The following is an 18,662-nucleotide window of genomic DNA, read 5'->3' on the forward strand; positions in this document are numbered from 1 at the left end:
GTGCCCCCACTGGGAAGGAAGGAAGACACGTACTGGGTATCAGGCCTTGGGCGGCTTAGTTCCTGATAATCACAAACAACCCTAAGTGGTTATCACCGCCAACAAGAAACCAAGGTTCAAGATGCTGGCAAGAACTGAGACCTCAGCCACAGCTTCCCGAATACTCTGACCCAGGCTCTTTTTATCCACATCCTGCTGTTCATCCTCCTGAGGACCACAGCTTAGCACTGTGGCAGTGGCCTGGGTGGGAAGATAGACTGGAAACTAATGGTGGTGTGGGATTTGCCCTGATAAAGGGGTTGGGGCTGTCAGGTGTGGGTGTGCGTGCGTGCGTGCATGCGTGCGTGTGTGCGTGCGTATGTGTGTGTGTGTGTGTGTGTGTGTGTGTGTGTGGTCTATCTTCTCCACACATATGGTGCACATGTATGTGTACATGCAGAAGTTGCTGGCAGATGCCTTCCTCATTGAACCTGGATCTCACCCATTAGGCTAGACTGGCAGGCCAGCAACCTAAAGGGACCTTCCTGGTGTCTGCCTGGTGATGCCACACTCAGCTTTTTGTCAGTGCTGGGGATCTGAACATTGGTCCTCGTTCTTTCACGGCAAGCACTTTGCCAACTGAGCCATCTCCCCAGTAGTCCCCACCCATTTTACTTTCTGAAACAGGGTCTCTTGAGCCCAGGTTGCCTGTGGATGATGACCTTGAATTTCAGATCCTCCTGCCTCCGTCTACCAAGTTCTGGGATGACAGGCCATGGTATGTGGTATGCGCCACCATTCCCAGATGGGTCTCTGATGCTTTAAACTCCGGGGGAGGCAAGTGGAATGGATAAAGGAAGCAATCGCTTGCCGAACTATCCCCGAGCATCCCTGGGTGGATATGAGTTCAGAGAGAAAACCTCAGAAGCTGGGAAGGTGGTTGACTCCGAGCAGTGCAATGGGCATATGTTTACAGCCAGAAAAAAAAAAATGGATCCTAAAAATGGTCCTTTCAAAAACACCCCTAAAGTTTTGGTGTTGTGAATATGAACCTTGCCATACTAGCCCTTCTTCCTCCTTCTCCTCTGGTATGAGTCTAGCATCCAGGACACCACTCTGAGGCTCAGACACTTGAGCAGTAGGAGCATGCTGAGGAATAAACAGAGGTAATAACCTTGTTCTTGGCTCAATACCCACGGCCCACCCCAGTGGGCCTCGACTCACATTTTCCAGCCTCTCCACTGACCACTCCCTTGCCTAATCCAGTCAAACTGGATCCATGCCTGGACTCACCCTACACTGTCTGGTCTTCATATTTTTGGTTTTATTTACTCTGTATCTTATCTGGCATGACATCTTCCACCCCTTCAATTTCTGCCTAGAAAAAATCCAACCCATCCTACAAGATGCATTCAGACACTGCCTCTTCCCCACAGACTCTTCACCCACAGGAGAATTAGTTCACCTTTGGAGGCACTGTGGTAATAAAGCACTTGGCACACACGGTGCCAGCCAGTCCATACCTGCACCTCAGGAGCAGGTACTGTTATAATTGGTTTCCTTTATTGTAGAAGAGTCAGGATATTGGAAAAGATAAGGGATTCGTGGATCTGTTCACAACACAAGCCTAGTCAGAGCAGAGGTGAGGGCGAGGCCAGATTCCATTTCCTCATCGTTTAGGATGAACTGTCCAGCTTCTGCAGTCCCAGGGTGCATGGCTTAGAACCAGATATGTCACTTAGCACATTCCCTCACCCTCTGACAAGTTTCAGTATCATTCAGAAAATCCCTTTCGAGAAGGAACTCTGTCCGTGTTTATACCCACTTTACAGACGGTATGTCTTAAAGGCTCACTGATGATCTAGCTCCTGATAGGCTGGGATGGCCTCTCCCTTTTCCCCATGCCCAACTCCTAAGTCTAAAGATTGGGCTTTCCTATGGACTCAGGCGGAGAGGTGGGAAAGGATATTTAAAGACAATAGCATAGGGGAAAGAACTGCAGCTTGACAAAGGTGACGTGAAAAACACACAGTGGATAATGACATGGAAACCCAAGCTTCTTATGAGATGGGAAGAGACAGAGAGCAAGCCCTGGTCACACCAGAGACACAAAAATAAATTCCAGATGGCTTAGTCTTTATTTGTCCAAAAATAGTATTTATTAAGCACCTACTGGATACCAGTGACCATTCTAGACATTAGGAATACAGTCATGAATGAAACAGGCCAAAGACCCTGCCCTCACAGAGCTTCCATTCTATAAGGGGAAGAAAGACACAAACAAAACATGAAGAATGACCACAGAGAGACGAAGGCAAAACACATGGAATATGGCATATGTGCTATAGACTAAAAAAAGAGGACAGAAGGGGGAGGGGACAGACACGTGGGTTCCAATGAAATATAAAGATGACAAGCACAACTTTAAAACTATTACAGAAAATGACAAACAAGACGTACAACATTGTAGAAAATTGACAACTACAACCATAGAAAAACCCAGTATTTATCTAAGAGATCCACAAATAAACACCACTGACTGGCAGATAATAACATCATTTAAGTATTTTTCAATAAATGATCCATGCCAACAATACAGAGACTTTATACAAATTATCAGGAAGAAAGATAAAGGGATTGATTTTAAAACTCAGTGAAGGGCCAGCCAGCTGAGGACACCACTGTGTCTCCCAACCCACAGTGAACATTCACCAGGCTGACAAAGATTATACACTAAAGGCACTGACTATGTATGGCCTGTCTGTTCTTGTGGTTTTGGTTTTATCTAGAATACATAGAGAAGAAAGGCTGACCCAACTGCGTTCTTTTGTGATACTTCTAAAAACTTCATGTTTTACACAAAGTATTAAGATTTTAAAATAAAGAAGAGTACCTCCTTTAGATGGGATGGAGAGTGGCCAGGAGATAAGAAACAGCCTTAGAAGTCCAGGCAAAGGGTCCAAATAAGAGCCAGAGGAGGGAAAAGGGGATAGGGTGGCAAGGGATTTGAACACGAGTCGGGTTTGGTAGCAAGTTAATTCAAGTTGATACCACACTAACCGAGGTCGGAAGACAGAGATCCGAGGCACAGGTCTGTACGTTAAGGCAAGCTCTTAAGAAGCAAAAGACCCAGATCTAAGAAGATCACCACTTAGCCTACAACCAGGGTCAGGACAGGAGGAAAGAGCAGCATTCAGGAACCATGTAAAGAGTGGTGTTTACACTCTGGGCAACTCCCATCCTATCAGCAGAACAAGACATCCCTGGCTTCCAGGGACTCACCACAGCCCAAGAGAGAAGAAATGTCAGACAGACATAAGCACACCACAGGAGGAGAGAGATTCACCCAAGATCCACTTTCTCTGGAGTTCAGGGCTACTCCTTTAAGTCCTGTGAAGTCACCTTCTAAAACTGGGTAATGTTCTTCCAGAAGAGATGCCAGAGACTGAGTCCTTAGGACTAACTAGCACAGGTAAGTCACCCCATAGAATCATGAGGGATGCGTGATTTTCCACTCTGACTCTGGCATTCCACAAACTCCTACAGAGTACATGGGGGGGAACCACCACTAAGTTCACATCACCAAGATCTCTTTATAGGTATGGCACTGTCTCCTCTGCTTCCTTCCTGTCCTTTCCCTCCCTAAGTTGGAGTCGACAAGAGCACAGATGTAAAAAGAAGGGCAAACACTGACACGGCAGCATTCACCCAACAAACACACTTTCCTATAGAGAAATGACAAAGCAAGAGACTTGCAGAAATGCCCAGGCCAGAGGGATACTCAGTGCACCACTCAAGTCTACTGGCTTATGGAGGTCGATACCACCCTAACACTGCTGCCATACTGCCTGCTAGCTCCCAGCAACCCTTGCTACCTTTTGATGAACTAACAGCATGCTGGTAATTAACAAAGGCCTCTATGAAGATAAATCATGCACGACACATGTCTTGCTTATCTCATCTCCATATATTTTAGCTAGGTGTATTTCTATTTTCATTGGGCACACTCCCACTTTTCCTGAAGTTGTTTAAACTGTGTCTATTCAGGCAAAAATGCCCAGAGGGTTAGAAGCAAACCAAACTTTCCTTAAACCAGAAGAGAGAGACATTATTGGACAATGACTGTAGACAGTCACTCAGAAAGGATAGACAGAGGGCCATCTCCAGATATGAAGGCCACCATATACAAATATAACCAAACTATGAGGACATTTGGCTGCATCTGCATTTTGGGGAGTGTGATCCAGCTCGGGGTGCCTCCTTCCCAGAGCACTGATGCTCTTTACCTCTCTTCCTTTTTCCTCAGTGAGCATCTTCTTGGGCAGTTCCACCTGGCAGTTTCTCAAGTATTTTTAATAGTCTTTTTTTTTTTTTTTTCAGTGCACTTCTTGCTTTGATGTCAAGAAACCCAAGTTTCAAAAACAAGATATCCCGTGGATCTCTGAGTTCTCGGATCTGCATTTTATGATTGTATGTGCAGAGGCTACTGTCTGGGAGTGTTCTCACAAATGAGCACCCCACGGGGGCCAAGGGTTCCTCTGAATAGCATTACTTCCCTGTTTGTTCCAGAGTTCAGCACAGATACACACCAACTCTTCCCCCGCAGAGTGTACAACTGTTCTTCTAATCACACCCAGTAAGATGCGTCCACCTCTGCCTCTACCATCTTATCATCTTCCAAAGAGCCGGAGACTAAATGTGGAGAAGAGCTCGTGCGACATGATCTGGGGACAGTTCAATTGAGTGGGTTAGGGTTGAAGCTTCAGGGCCATGGCTCTCCCCTGACCCCCAGGGACCTACTTACCAGCTCTGGGAAGTACTGGGGATGCAGGGCATTTTCCCAAAGCATCCTTTTGTGTTGCCCATCTCAGCACATGGGACAACAATTCTGAAATGAATTGTGTGCCAGCAAATAGCTGAACCACTTAAAATGGAAGATTCTTGAGATAGAATTTAACTCTTCTACTCAAGAGCCCAATGAGGGAATGTAGCTCAGTTGGCCGAGTACTTGCCTAGCATGCATGAGACCCTGGGTTCAATCCCCAGCACTGTATAAACTGGGCAAAGTGACACACACATGTCATCCCAGAACTTGTGAGGTGGAGGCAGGAGGATCAGAAGTTCAAGGTTATCCTTGGCTACATAGTGAGTTTGAGACTAGCCTGAACAACATGAGACCCTAGTGCCACTCAGAAAAAAACAAACGAAAACAAACAAACAAAAAACAATGAAGTATTTTGATGGCTAAGCTATAGAGTAGCACACAGCATAGAAAAAGAAGAGAGGTCAGTTTGGTTCCCAAGATTTCCACAGAGAAGAAGGCCAGCCCTGAGTATGGGGGAAGCTATTAACCAGATACACTGATCACTTACCTCCACATTGTACCTGTACCACAGGAAACCATTTGTTGAGAGCAATAATATTAGTAGTAGCTAGTATTCATTAGGTATTTTCCATGTTGCTTCAATGAACATAATAAGTGAAATACAGATCTATAGACATAAAATCTCATATATATGTATATATATGCGTGTGTATATATACACATATATACATACACATACACTCTCACACTCATTTAATTCTAGCCCACAAAACACTCTCAGGAAGATACCTTTTTTTGTTTTGTTTTGTTTTGTTTTGTTTTGTTTTTTTAGAGACAGGGTTTCTCTGTATAGCCCTGGCTATCCTGGAACTCACTTTGTAGACCAGGCTGGCCTCGAACTCAGAAATCCACCTGCCTCTGCCTCCCGAGTGCTGGGATTAAAGGCGTGTGCCACCACGCCTGGCAGGAAGATATTCTTATTATTTCTATTTTTCAGATAGAGAAATGAATGAATTTTCAAAGTCCTACAACTGGTAAACTCAGGTCTGCTAGATTCTATAAAGATCGAGTGTACAAATGTCTTCTAGGCCATTCCTCACACACGCGCGTAAGGGTCTCTGACTGCAGGAGGTGTATATGGACTTGCAGCCTGTGGGGGGCCATTTCAGAAGCCTGCTTTTCGTGGACAGAAGGGAAATTGCTCTACCAACTGGTTAAAGAGCCAGAAACTTAACACTTCATCCTCAGACAAGGCCATGGCACTGTTGCTCTGCCAAATGTCAGCGGTGATGAGCTGAAAGCCATTTTATTGGGAATTGCAAACGTGTCCTACTTTGGTTTCCATGTGAGAGCCAGGCCCTGCTAATAAAGGCATTACATTCTGTGTAGCCATGGGTAAGGCAGAAAGGGACCCTTTAAACCAGTGGTTCTCAACGTGTGGGTTGTAACCCCTCTGGGGGTCAAATGAGCCTTTCTCGGGGGTCGCATATCAGATATTCTGTTTATCAGATATTTACATTAAGATTCACAAAAGTAGCAAAATTACAGTTAGGAAGTTGCAACAAAATAATTTTATGGTTGGGGGTCACCACACATGAGGAACTGTATTAAAGGGCCACAGCATTAGGAAGGCTGAGAACCACTGCTTCAAACCAAGGTAAGGACAAGTCCATACAAATAAAGGGATAGCTCAAGCATGCTCACAGGGCTAGCCTGTGCGTACACATATTCTCTATTTTCTGTTTAACAACTGACCTCACTCTCTACTGGCAGCTCCACCCACAGCCCACAGGTCTCATGAAGCTAAGACAGCAGCTATGAATGTGGTGCAACACAAAACCATACATTTATGTAATATACAGGGTGAGCTCTCTCTCTCTCTCTCTCTCTCTCTCTCTCTCTCTCTCTCTCTCTCTCGTTCTTGAACATGGCTTTGTCGATAACGCTGTGCTGCAATGTCAAAATGTTGGACACACCTGTGAGTCTGATGGATCTCTGTCACCTATGGGACACTGCTATACCGTGGACACCTATAATCTCTATTGCTCACTATTATGATGCAACAGAATGCTTCCAGGACCCAGAGCCTAGGCTAGCAGGAAGAGATGGACCGTGTTTTAAATTCCCTGCTCCTGGCCCTGGTTGCTGGTCCCTAGGCTTTTTTTTTTTTTTTTTTTTTTTCTATGATGCTGCCCTGCACAAGGTTCACCTCCAGCTTGCCACTGGGTACTGGAACTTCTGAAGGAGGCTGGCCAGACACTAACAGCATGAAACTCTATAGGAAAGCCAGTCTGCTGGGTACTAGACACACACACACACAAACACACACACCCATACACATATACCACACACACGTACATACTTACAGAATTAACACACCCATACATACATACACACACATACCCTTACACACACATTCACCCTTACACATACACACACATATACTCACCCTTATACACACACACACACACACACACACACACGAACCCAATACCCAACCTGCTCCCACCAGCATCTCCCAGCTTTGAAGGGTTTTTCTATAGCCCCCCCCCCAGGTGATTCTCATGCCCAGCAAAGTGAAGAAGCAGGCAGGGGAGCATCACTTCTTTCTACCTTCTCACTTTAATCAAACAGCTATGTTGGTGGCCAGGGAGATGCTCAGTGGATAAAGCTATCCCTGCACAAGTGCAAGGACCTGAATTTGGATCTCCAGCTCCCCATTAAAAGTTCAGGTGGGTGTGGCAGACACCTATAATCCTAATGACTGGGAGGTGGAAACAGGATCCTGGGGCTAGCTGGCTAGCTGGCTAGCTAGACTGGCTGTATCAGTGAGCTCCAGTCTGGTGACAGACCCTGCCTTGGTAAACATAATGAAGAACGATCAAGAAAGACATGTGGTATCAACTTTGGCCTTGACAGGCACACATGTGCTCACACATGCAAGCACTCATACATACACAGACCAAGAAAACTGCATCACAAAAAAAAGGATGAGGAAAAAAAAGAAAGAAAGAAACAATGCTTAATAACATTAATGCTTAATAAACTGGGAAACAATCAGGGAGGTCAGGCTTGCTCTTATTACACGGTCCAAGCGCTGACTGCTCCACAGTGGAAGCCAAGCCTTCATTGAGTCAGAGACAGAAAAAGCCACCTTTATTTTGATCAATTTTCTTAAAAGTGATATTCTACTGAGGTGGGGAAAATATATTGCTTAACATAAAAGGTTCTGAAGAGACTCAGTAGTGACAGCTGGATTTGGAGGGGGCTGATAAGCCTCCATTGACAGTTTCTTCAAAGCCATTATCACCAAAATAGGGCCACAAAAATGGCAAGAGACATCACCCAGGAGTTCCAGCCTTGGGAAAGGTGAAGTTGTCACACAGACAAACCTTTGGGCTTCAAGGGAAGGAGGGAAAATGTCCCTGCCTACCCGCACAGGCTGCCCCTAGACCAGTTCACATGTGCCTGTCCCTCTGTGTACCAGGTGTTGACAGATTAAAAATACACTTCTCCGCTGAAGTGGGAATTCAGCATTCCTTGCTGACTAATTCAGTATGCAGTTTTCAAAACGAGGCCCAGGTGACCTGGGGTGATTGACTTGTGACTTTGTTGATTTTGTTACAATGAAGGGAAGTGTTCAGAAAAAGCCACACCTGTGTTAAGGAGGCTACAAGGCTGGGTGGCTGATGGGAACCTGCTGATTGTGGAGAGTAGGAATGTTGCAGATCCAGAGGCAAATTATCTCAGGCTGTTATTAATTACCCAGCTGTGTCTGACTTTGTGACTGTCATGTGAAACCTTCTGAGGTATATTAACTTAATAGGCCATTAATAGTCAACCATCCAAATCTAAGAGCATCATCAGACAGCACCTACGACATATAACAGAGATTTCCCTGCCTGCCAATGCTCCTAATGACGTATTTGAAAAGTACCTTGATTTATGGCTTCCTTTTGTTCTGTAACTATAGAGACTTCACAACATTATCATTTGGAGGTACCCTAAATGCATGTTTCCAGGCTTCCATTCAATTCTGGCTTCAGAATGAACTCTCTCATTCCCTTTGAGGTATGTGTGTGTGTGTATCCTCTTTATGTAAAGCAACGACAAAGCTGAGATCACAGTAACAGATACAGTCTAAATAAAGATGGTTCTTTGTCTAAGAACATGGTGGAGCTGGTGAGATGGCTCTGCGGATAAAGGCACTTGCTGTGCAAGCCAGGCCACCTGGGTTTGATTCCTGGCACCTGTGTAAAGGTGGAAGGAGAGAATCCACTCCATAGAGAGATCCTCTGACCTCTACACGTGTCTTGTGGCAAGTGTGTATGCAACTGTGCACATGCACGTGCGTGCACACACACACACACACACACACACACACACACACACACACACACACACACACTAAGAAATAAAATAAAGAACATTGCCAAACTCAGCAGATTTCTACCAAGTATCCCTGCAGGCCATACGGAATCCTGGAGCAACACTAGTAAGCTCCGGGCTCACCTCCTCTTTTGGTAAGGGATGCACCTGCGATCTGGGGCTGAATACTGACTCAGAGCAGCCAATGTACACTGAATGGGACCCGACGCTTTCCTCATTGAGAGTGCCACCCGGTGGCTCTGGCCTGGCCCTGCACCTGAACAACACTCTCCTGGTTTCTAAGACCACAGTCAGCTCCAGCACCTCTCTTTGGCCATATCCTCCCCCCTGCCCCCAACTTCCCCTGATTCCTACAGCTCCCAGCTCATTTCCAGCCTTGTGGCTCCTCTGGACACTCTCACCTGTCCATGGCACTCAGCCACATTTCTAACTTCAAACAAGGCATTTTCATAAACACCCACAATAGTTAAGTTTTTAAAAATTATTCTCTCTTTTTTTATGTAGACGTGACCACAATGTGCTGGACAAACTTGATTATTTTTACTTCCCGATTTAAAGATCTTAAATTCAGAATACTTTTAAAACTCTCCTCTTGCTGTTAAAACCTAGGAAGCCGGTAGGTGGCGCTAGTGCCACTAGGTGAGACACTTGTGTGGGAAATGTGAACTAAGAGGCATGGACGTCAGTCTTTGCACACTTCCCTGTTTAAACACACACCACACGCATGCGGGGTCAGCCTTCTGTGCTCCAACCATTGTGGATTCAACCACCTGCATATTAAAATTATTTGAAAAAATAAAATTACACCTGTGCTGGGCATGTACAGACTTCCCCCTCATCGTTATTCTCTAAACAACACAGAAAAAACAACAATTTACACTGTCTTTAGTAGTGTAAGTGATCTATAAATGATTTGAGATGCACAGAAGGGAGACTGGAGAGGTAGTTCAGGCAGTTAAGAGCACTTAACTCTTCCAGAGGGCCACATCTCCAGTGGCTCACAACCGCATGTAATGCCAGCTCCAGAGGGATCTGACACCTTCTGCTGACTGAAACAAGTAGTGAATTCATATAGGGCACACACACACACACACACACACACACACACACACTTCAAAGTAATTCTTTAAAAAAAATTAAATCTTAAAAACAAAAACAAACAAACATAGAAGGATTAGGCCTAGAGTATACAAAGACCATGCCATCTACATATGAGACTTGACCAACCAAAAATGTTGCAATCCTTGGAAGGTTCTAGAAAAAAAATGCCTCAGATGCTGAGAGCCAAACGTATGTTTCCTTCACTCCCTTTAATTAGGAACATTTCTCATACTCTGGAGAGAGGATATAAAACACACTATTCTGAACTTGTCTGAAAGGACCTTTTTTTAAAAAAAAAGTCTCTGATTTTGGTGTCAGTCTCAACTCCTTTTAGACAAGGGTTTAACTGATCCAAGAGCCAATGGATCTGGGGCTAACTCATAGCCTCTCTAATACTAGCTATGAGCAGACACCCTGCTGTGAGGAAGGAGAATTACATAAATTAAGGCATCCCTTACATGTGGGGAGCCCAGAGGCAGAGAAGATGTGCCAAGGGTCACTGTGACGATGTGTGCCTTCTCTTGGCCATGGGGGATGCAATGGGATCTCACCCATCACAGTTGCTGGTGGTGCTCTCCATAAATGCAGCCTGGCTCCTCCCCAGCTCCTTCGGTCCCACTCCCTTGTATGCAAGCCACACAAAACTCAATACAGCGAGGCCAGACTTCTCATTTGGAGACGAGATTTTATCTGTTGTACACGTTTATTCTAGACCTAATGAAACAAAGGGTCTCTCTCCCCGACTCATAGCTCCCTGGCCTTAGCCCTGCTCCAGGAACACCCCGGCATTCCTAGTCTGCCAAAGTAGATGGGCTTTTGATTTCATCTGTCATGTGTATAACTTATTGAAAATAGACATACTTTGAATATTAATGATTCCTTTAGCCGGGCGTGGTGGCGCATGCCTTTAATCCCAGCACTCAGGAGGCAGAGGCAGGCGAATTTCTGAGTTCGAGGCCAACCTGGTTTACAAAGTGAGTTCCAGGACAGCCAGGGCTATATAGAGAAACCCTGTCTCGAACCCCCCCCCCCAAAAAAAAGATTCCTTTAATAATAGCCAGAGCTGGGGAGGCACTCACTTGGTAATGTGCTTTTCTTACAAGTATGAGAATCTGAATTCAATCCCAGAACCTACGGAAAAGGATGGCTAGGTATGGCAGTGCAGGCTAGGTGTGGCAGTGCACACTTGCCATCTCGTTCCCAGGAAGGGTAGAAATAAGGGCCCTGGGGCTTGCTGGCCAGCCAGTCTGGCCTAACTGTCAAGCTTCAGATCAGTAAAAGACCCTGTTTCCAAATATATGGTGGATGATACTGGAGGCAAAGAGGCTGAAGTTGTCTCCAGGCCTCCACACACATGCATACACATGGAACATGCATGTACATGAGCGCACACATACACAGCCATACACAAAATGAACGTATTTTAAAGTAGTGGTTAGATAAGGGAAAATAATTTTTTTTTCCTGGCAACCAAACTTTTAATTCGTTGGACCTTATTTTTCAAGCTAGAGAGTTAGATCCTAGATGTTCATAACCTTTTACTACTGTTTCTTCTCTCTCAGATTTTTCTGTCTGATTTTCATCTACCGATTTTTTTTTAAATTAAGAAACTAAGAAACATCTACAACGACACATGGCCAGCTGCACAAGTAGATTTTCTACTGAGTACCACCAGAAAGGGAGGCAGAGCCCACTGAACCAAGGAAAGTCATTCTTTCTCTTCTTAGAGATGTAAATGTCCATCCTACCTGCTTTTCTTCTCATTAAGAAAAATAACAGAACGACAAGCTTCCCAGCAGACTAAATATATACCTTTTCATATTATGCACACAGTTAAGGAGAGGAAGGATGTAAAAGAGAGAAAAGACGGAGGAGAAACAAGAGTGAGAGACAAGAGGAAGGGAGAGGACACAGGAAGCAGAGCATCATGGGAAAGAAATGAAAGGAGCAGAAGAGACAGGTGCACCCAGAGAAAGGCACAGCGGCTGGTGCAAGAGATGAGGGCAGGTTTGTCTGTCACCTTTTGTCCCCTAAGGCCACCATGCTTGGAGAGTGTGTGCATTATGAACTGCACTTGACCAACACTTTGGTCTAGAAAAAAAACCCTCCTAGGGAAACGATAATTGGTCCTCACAGCACACAAGAAATGCCCGACATTTTGGGCTGTGGCGACAGTGGCCTGGGCAAAGTCAAGTGTGAGTCAAGTGATATCTCTCCCCACAGCAGTAAGCTGTCCTGGGCCCCAGGCTTCTCCAGAGCTTACCTCCTCAACCATCTGCTTGACTTTCTTCTGCTGGCAGTGCACCATGTCATCCAGGTGTCTGATCCGCTCTCGGAGGCTGGCCGACGCCTCCTCCAGCTGCTGGTACCTAAGAAAGAAGAGAGCTCTGAGCCCTGACTCAAAACAGCCGCTACCACTACCCCTACCGCAGCAGAGGCCGCCACAGCGTTTCACAGAAGCATTTCAAGAGCAAAAACTCAAACTCAAGCCACATGCTCTCCTCCTGTGGACTCTAGGGACTAACTCAGGATCTCTATGACCTGAGAAAGAGCACCTTCCTTCAGGCCCCTTCTCGAGCTTCACTCTGTATCGTGACAGGTCTGCCCTTTTCAGGGGCAGGAGGAGAAGGGGTTTTCCGCACTGAGAAGCAGGAGAGGCTTTCTGCCTGGGGGTTAACACAGGCTGGAGCACGCGGTCAGCGATTAGTTGCGGGGAGGGAGAAGGAGCCCCTGAAATCAAGGGTGGAATCCAGAAGCGCCTGCACACATCGCTGCTGTGCTGGTCATTGACTGGCCAACCACGGCATACACGGAGAACCCTTCGCTGCACCACGACCCTGCACCCCAGAACAGGTCTGAGCTCTTTGAGAGACTTCATTCTGTCTTTGCTCAGCTCAAGGTAAGCAAAGGAGCTATGACTCCTTTGGTTACATAGGCAGGTGACTATGATCTGTGTGTCCTGAGAGCAGAACACTGGAAGAAATGTTCAGTGGCTGTGTCCCATTTCCCAGCAATACCAGGTCCCTCATTAGCACCAAAGCAGAAACTAGTGAGGACCCCAACAACCTGGGAAACTCTCAAGTTACAGGAGAAAGGCCAGCGAGATGGCTCAGCAGGTAAGAGAGCTTGCTGCCAAGCACGGTGATCTGAGTTTGATTCCCCACATGACCCAATATGCTGAAAGGAAAGGATTAATTCCTGAAAGTTGTCTTCTGACCTCCACACTCATGCCTTGGAACATCTGTAACACATATACATACCTGCACAATCAATCAATCAATCAATCAATATTTGAGATTGAGGAAAACAGATTTTTTTTTTCCTGGCACATACTATATAGCAGGCAGTAGGTCAAAGTTCCCTCACAGTGTGAATCAAAGAGATGGGTACCTGGTCAACATAACTACTCTTTATTTAGAAAGTTTCCATCCCACAGGCCAAGAGCCTTGGGGGTCAGGTGACTTGCCCAAGGACTCCAATCAGTCCAGCCTTGCCTTCCTTCCTCTCCGCCTTTTGATTTCTAGAAAAATCAAGTATGACTCCTGTAATTTCCATCCAGGGTCTCACACACTCGTGACCAAAGGGCAATGTAAGGCATGGAAACAAGCACCATTTTAAAATTAGTTTCCAGGACAAACGGTATCAGTCACAGCTGATGAGTTATCTCATTAACGAGGCATATCCTGTGCATTCAGGTTTATGAGCACAAGCAGATGGGACTTCTGTGCTTGGGGCCATCGTTTGATGTGTCCCGCTGAACTACAGCCAGCATCGAGACACGGCTGCAAGCTCCTGAAGGAACTGGATCCGCACTGGGTGCTCTCAGCCAATGCCACTCTTATGTATTTAAGTGAGGACCACGTGAATGAATGCACAAGAGTCAAATGAGTTATCAGAAACAGTGCACACTGGGCTGAGGAGATGGCTCAGTGGGTAAGAAGTCTTCTTGGGCAAGCATGAAGGCCTAAGCATGAGTTCAAATCCCCAACACACCCATTGTAAAAACAAGCATAGCTGTGGATGTTGGGGGAGGGGAGATGACTGGGCTTTGTTTGCTACCAGCCTTGTTCCAGGTTCAGAAAGAGACCCTAGATCAAGAGAATGAGGTAGAAAGTGATAAGAGAAGGACACCAGACATCTTCCTCTGGCCTCTGTGGGCAAGAACATGCATACATGTGCACCCAGTGTGCGTGTGCGCGCGCATCCCCCCCCCCCACACCACCAGTGTGCATATCCACCTCTGAGTTGCTCGAAGTCCAAGGCCAGCCTGTCTTACCTGTTCTTGTCAGAATCTGCCATCTCCCCTGACATTTCTGTCTCATGCTCAAGAAGCTGGAGCTGGAGTTGATGCCTTTCCTAAAACAGACATAATCAATGGATCCAGATGGAGCTAGGCAGAGGATGAACACCAGGCACACCCAACTCTCCAAGTCTGTACAACACTCCCTGGGTTTCACACATCCACTAGGCCAGAGCTCAAAACCCAAAGGGGCCCAATGCATAGACATATTTATGGATCTGTAAAAAACACTCTAGGCAAACCACATGAACGCCAGCCCAGGATCACCTGTCTTATAAAAACTTATAGTTCTAAATAATGATAATCTATGCCGTAAATCACTGGCCCGTGACATTATGAATCCTGATTGTTTTCAAAACCATCTAGTAAAGAGGCTCTGAAATTCTGGTAATGGCTTATGGACCAATCCAGGTGTGTTAACAAAGGAATAATCACTTATAAAACACATATGCTGAGTAATTACTTTAAAACAAATATGCTGGCCATAATGGCCAGCACAATGGTCCCCCAACACAAAGAAGTTCAGGTCCTAGTCCCTCATAAACACACCATCTCACACAGAAAGGGGAACTGTGAAAACATGGTTAATGATCTGCATGGTCTCATGGATCAAGCTAGAGGAAGCAGTAGAATTAAAGCTGGGGTGTCAAGATGACATTACATGGCTGACTCTAACACCAGAGTGAGATTTCTCACTTCCAGAACGGAAAACAATAAATTCACATTACTGAAAGCTACTTTTTTGGCAATTTATTTCAGTAGCAATAAGAAACATATGTGTGTCAAGCTATATGCTTCATACACTTTGCTGAATATATAAACGTGTGTGTGTGTGGATTTAACATTTATTTAACTTATTAACATTAATGGAACTGTTAATAAAAGTACAGTACCTGCCATCACTGAAGTCTCACTAGACATACATTATGGATATTAATATAGCAAAATCCCTTAAAAAACGTTTTCAGAGCCCCGCCAGCAAAGGTGGGTCCAGAGGCATGAAGGCCTGGGTGGTGAGCAAGTGGAGAGCTGTCAGAGCCCATCCTCAGATCTATCTGAGGCCCAGACAGGACCTCGCTCCATCATTAGGTTGGAGGTTTCCGGGATGCAGATCCTGGCACTGAGTGCCAATGACGTCGTGTCAGTGGTGGGTCAGGGCTATCTGCAACCACGGTGTAGCTAGAAAGCTGTTTCCCAGAAACTAGACTCAGCTTTGGTCCTACCTAGAAGTCAGCTGTCAGCTGCTCAATGTCACCATGCTCTCTCTTCCTCTCCTTCCTTCTTATCTCTTCTCTTCCACTTCCAGCTTCATTTCTGCTCCTGCCTCTAGACTGGCTTGTAGCCTCCGTAAGCCCCCACCCCCACCCCATTGTCAGTTACCACACACAGAAGAATTTGCCTCCACACCTCATTCAGGTGCCCGGTGTGTCATGCAAAAGCCAACCTGCCCCAGACACCTGCCCCAGAAACACGAGGGGCGGGGTGCTGATGGAGCCTCTAAAACACATTGCCTCATCGGCTTAAATAAAGAGCACATCTGGGGCGCCCACAAAGCTAGCTGCTGCAATATTAATTCACAGAAAGAATTTTACAGGTGATGATGTTTTTTAAATGTATCAAAATAATCATGATGGGCTTGGCCTGATGGGTTTGTAGCTAATGGCTTGCCTAACGCGCACAAGGCCGTGGGCTCAATTGCCAGTACCACAGAAACAAGCAAGCAATAGTTACCAGAGGGGAAGACGAGACCTTTGCTCAGCTCCCTTCTGTGCTACCTTACAGGATATGGTTCCCTGCAAACTGGGAGGGAGGCTGACAAGAGTCAGCACGGAGGCTTCGAGTGAACTGTGGGGCCGGGGGACCAGGCAGCAAGACCAGGCTGCGTCTGTTACCTTCTCCATGCGTTCAATCAGCCTGTCCAGCTCCCCGATCCTCTGGTCTTTCTCCTCCAGGCTGAGCTCAGCTGCCTCCATCTTCTTATTGGCCTCCTCGATGGCCTTCAGAAAGCTATTGGTTTCTTCCTGCAACAGGGCACACACTCTCCTCAGCACGGCCTGGATACCCAGGTGACTCACCTCAGTCCAGGCAGAGCCTCACTGGGTCACGGTCCCCCTGGGAAAGCATGACCCTGGGACCTGTGCGTCTCACACAGAGTGGACTCAACTGTCTTGAGCCTGGTTTCACCTCTGAACAACGCACATCATGTAGCTATTCTTCTTTAACTTTATATTACATTTGTTTTATTTTGTGTGTTGAGGGGATATGGGTGACACGGGTGCACATGTGTGTGGTCAGGAGTGTGGAGGTGAGAGGGTAGCTTCAAATATCTGCTCTCTCCTACTACCATGTGGGCTTTGGGATCAAGCTCAGCTTATCATCTGGCAGTAAGCATCTTTATCTGCTACGGTTCTCAACCTTCCTAATGCTGTGACGTTTTAATACAGTTCCTCATGTCGTGGTAACCCCCAACTATAAAATTATTTTCATTGTTTATAACTGTAATTTTGATACTGTTATGACTCGTAGCATAAATATCTGATATGCAGGATATTTGGTGTGTGACCTCTGTAAAAGGGATGTTAAACCCCCAAGGAGGTCACCCACTGGCCCTTTGTGTGGCTTTTCAATGAGTCTAGTCACTGTCTCTTCTGAAAGCTTATATTCCAAAGACGTGGGAAAAAAAAAAGAAACAAAACAACCTGTGAAGGGTTAAAAAACACTACACAAATGCTCTGAGTGTCACCGTGTGGGCCAACATAAAACTGAAGTGAATGAATTCCCAGATCCTCCTCCCACAATGCAATGCGCCAACCTACTCTCATGGAAAAACAAAACAAAACAAAGATCTTTGTGTTGATTAAACCTCCAAGGACACAGATAAGCCAGACACAGTTATAAGGTGGGGGAACAGGGACAGGATGTGTGCTTCAAAGAATGTGTGTTGTCTGAGAGAGAGGCCATGATGTGAGCCCACCTCTATACAGAGGTACATTGTAATCCCACAGCCAGGAGGAAGGGAGAATGGCTTTCTAGTTGTGGGAATAGCAGAGCTCAGGATGGGAAGGGTGGAGCTTTCAAGGCAAGTGGGGAGGGATGGTATTATCCAGGATGGAGAAGTGGGAGGTTTCAGAAGGAGGAACAAATGGAATAAACAGACAAACACAGGATCTGCTTGGATGCTGGTGAGTGGTCCAATTAGCTGGAGAAATGAGTATTTTGAGACAGAAACATTGGGTTATTCCAGAAGGAGGAAAAAATGGGAGCAATTGAACAATCAAATACATTCCCTGGGCCAGGGAGATAGCTCAGTGGGTGAAGAGCTTTCTGTGCAGGCAGGAAGGCCTGAGTTCACACCCCCAGCATGCAAGTAAAAGCTGGGCACAACAGTGCATGCCTGTGGCCCCTGCACTGTGAGAGCTAACACATGGCCAAAGGGCTGGTGAATCCTGGGAAACAGTTGGCCAGCAGCCTGGACTAAATGGCAAGCTCCAGGTTCAGTGAAAGATACCATTTCAAAATAATAAGGAAGGTGGAAAATGGCAGAGGCACACACAATACAAGCATGAACTTCTCACCTCCATAAGGGCACACATGAGCCAGGGCACATGTGTGCAAGGTGCACACATGCATCTAACTCCCATGGCATAGATATGAATGAATGAATGAATGAATCCCTGACTCCTCTTTACATCCAACCTCATGACTCCCTTCAAGGACAAAACCTTCCGACTAAACCTGCTAGCCACATCTCATGTGTTGTGTTTTAGGCAGCGCACACGCACCAGAAGCACCTCCTTCTCCGCATTGTGCTTGCGCTGTGCCTCCTGCAGTTTCTCCTCATACTGGCTGTACAGTTTTCTCGTCATCTCCCGCATCACCTCAGCGTTGGCTTCTTGAGACGACTCCACCTGCAAAGAATTTCATTGAAGAACTGCAGCCTGTATCTTGCCCCCCTAGCATCTCTACACACAGAGCTCAGAGCGTGAACCCCAGGGGTCTGCAGGAGAGAGAGAGAAGAGAGAGAGAGAGAGAGAGAGAGAGAGAGAGAGAGAGAGAGAGAGAGAGAGA

At 46.1% G+C, this 18,662-nt stretch overlaps 1 protein-coding gene across 1 annotated transcript in view; it reads right to left on the bottom strand.

Moving 5' to 3' along the window:
* Myzap (myocardial zonula adherens protein) overlaps positions 1 to 18,662 on the bottom strand; it is an 86,961-nt gene that overhangs the window by 30,145 nt on the left and 38,154 nt on the right. Inside the window, exons 7-10 of the mRNA XM_021206528.2 lie at positions 18,377 to 18,502; positions 16,487 to 16,615; positions 14,571 to 14,650; positions 12,558 to 12,663 (exon numbers count right to left, since the gene is read on the bottom strand). Coding sequence (XP_021062187.1) covers positions 12,558 to 12,663; positions 14,571 to 14,650; positions 16,487 to 16,615; positions 18,377 to 18,502 — 441 coding nt within the window. The remainder of the gene's footprint in view (positions 1 to 12,557; positions 12,664 to 14,570; positions 14,651 to 16,486; positions 16,616 to 18,376; positions 18,503 to 18,662) is intronic.

This window comes from Mus pahari, chromosome 10, assembly GCF_900095145.1.
Source record: "Mus pahari chromosome 10, PAHARI_EIJ_v1.1, whole genome shotgun sequence".
Lineage (NCBI taxonomy): Eukaryota > Metazoa > Chordata > Mammalia > Rodentia > Muridae > Mus > Mus pahari.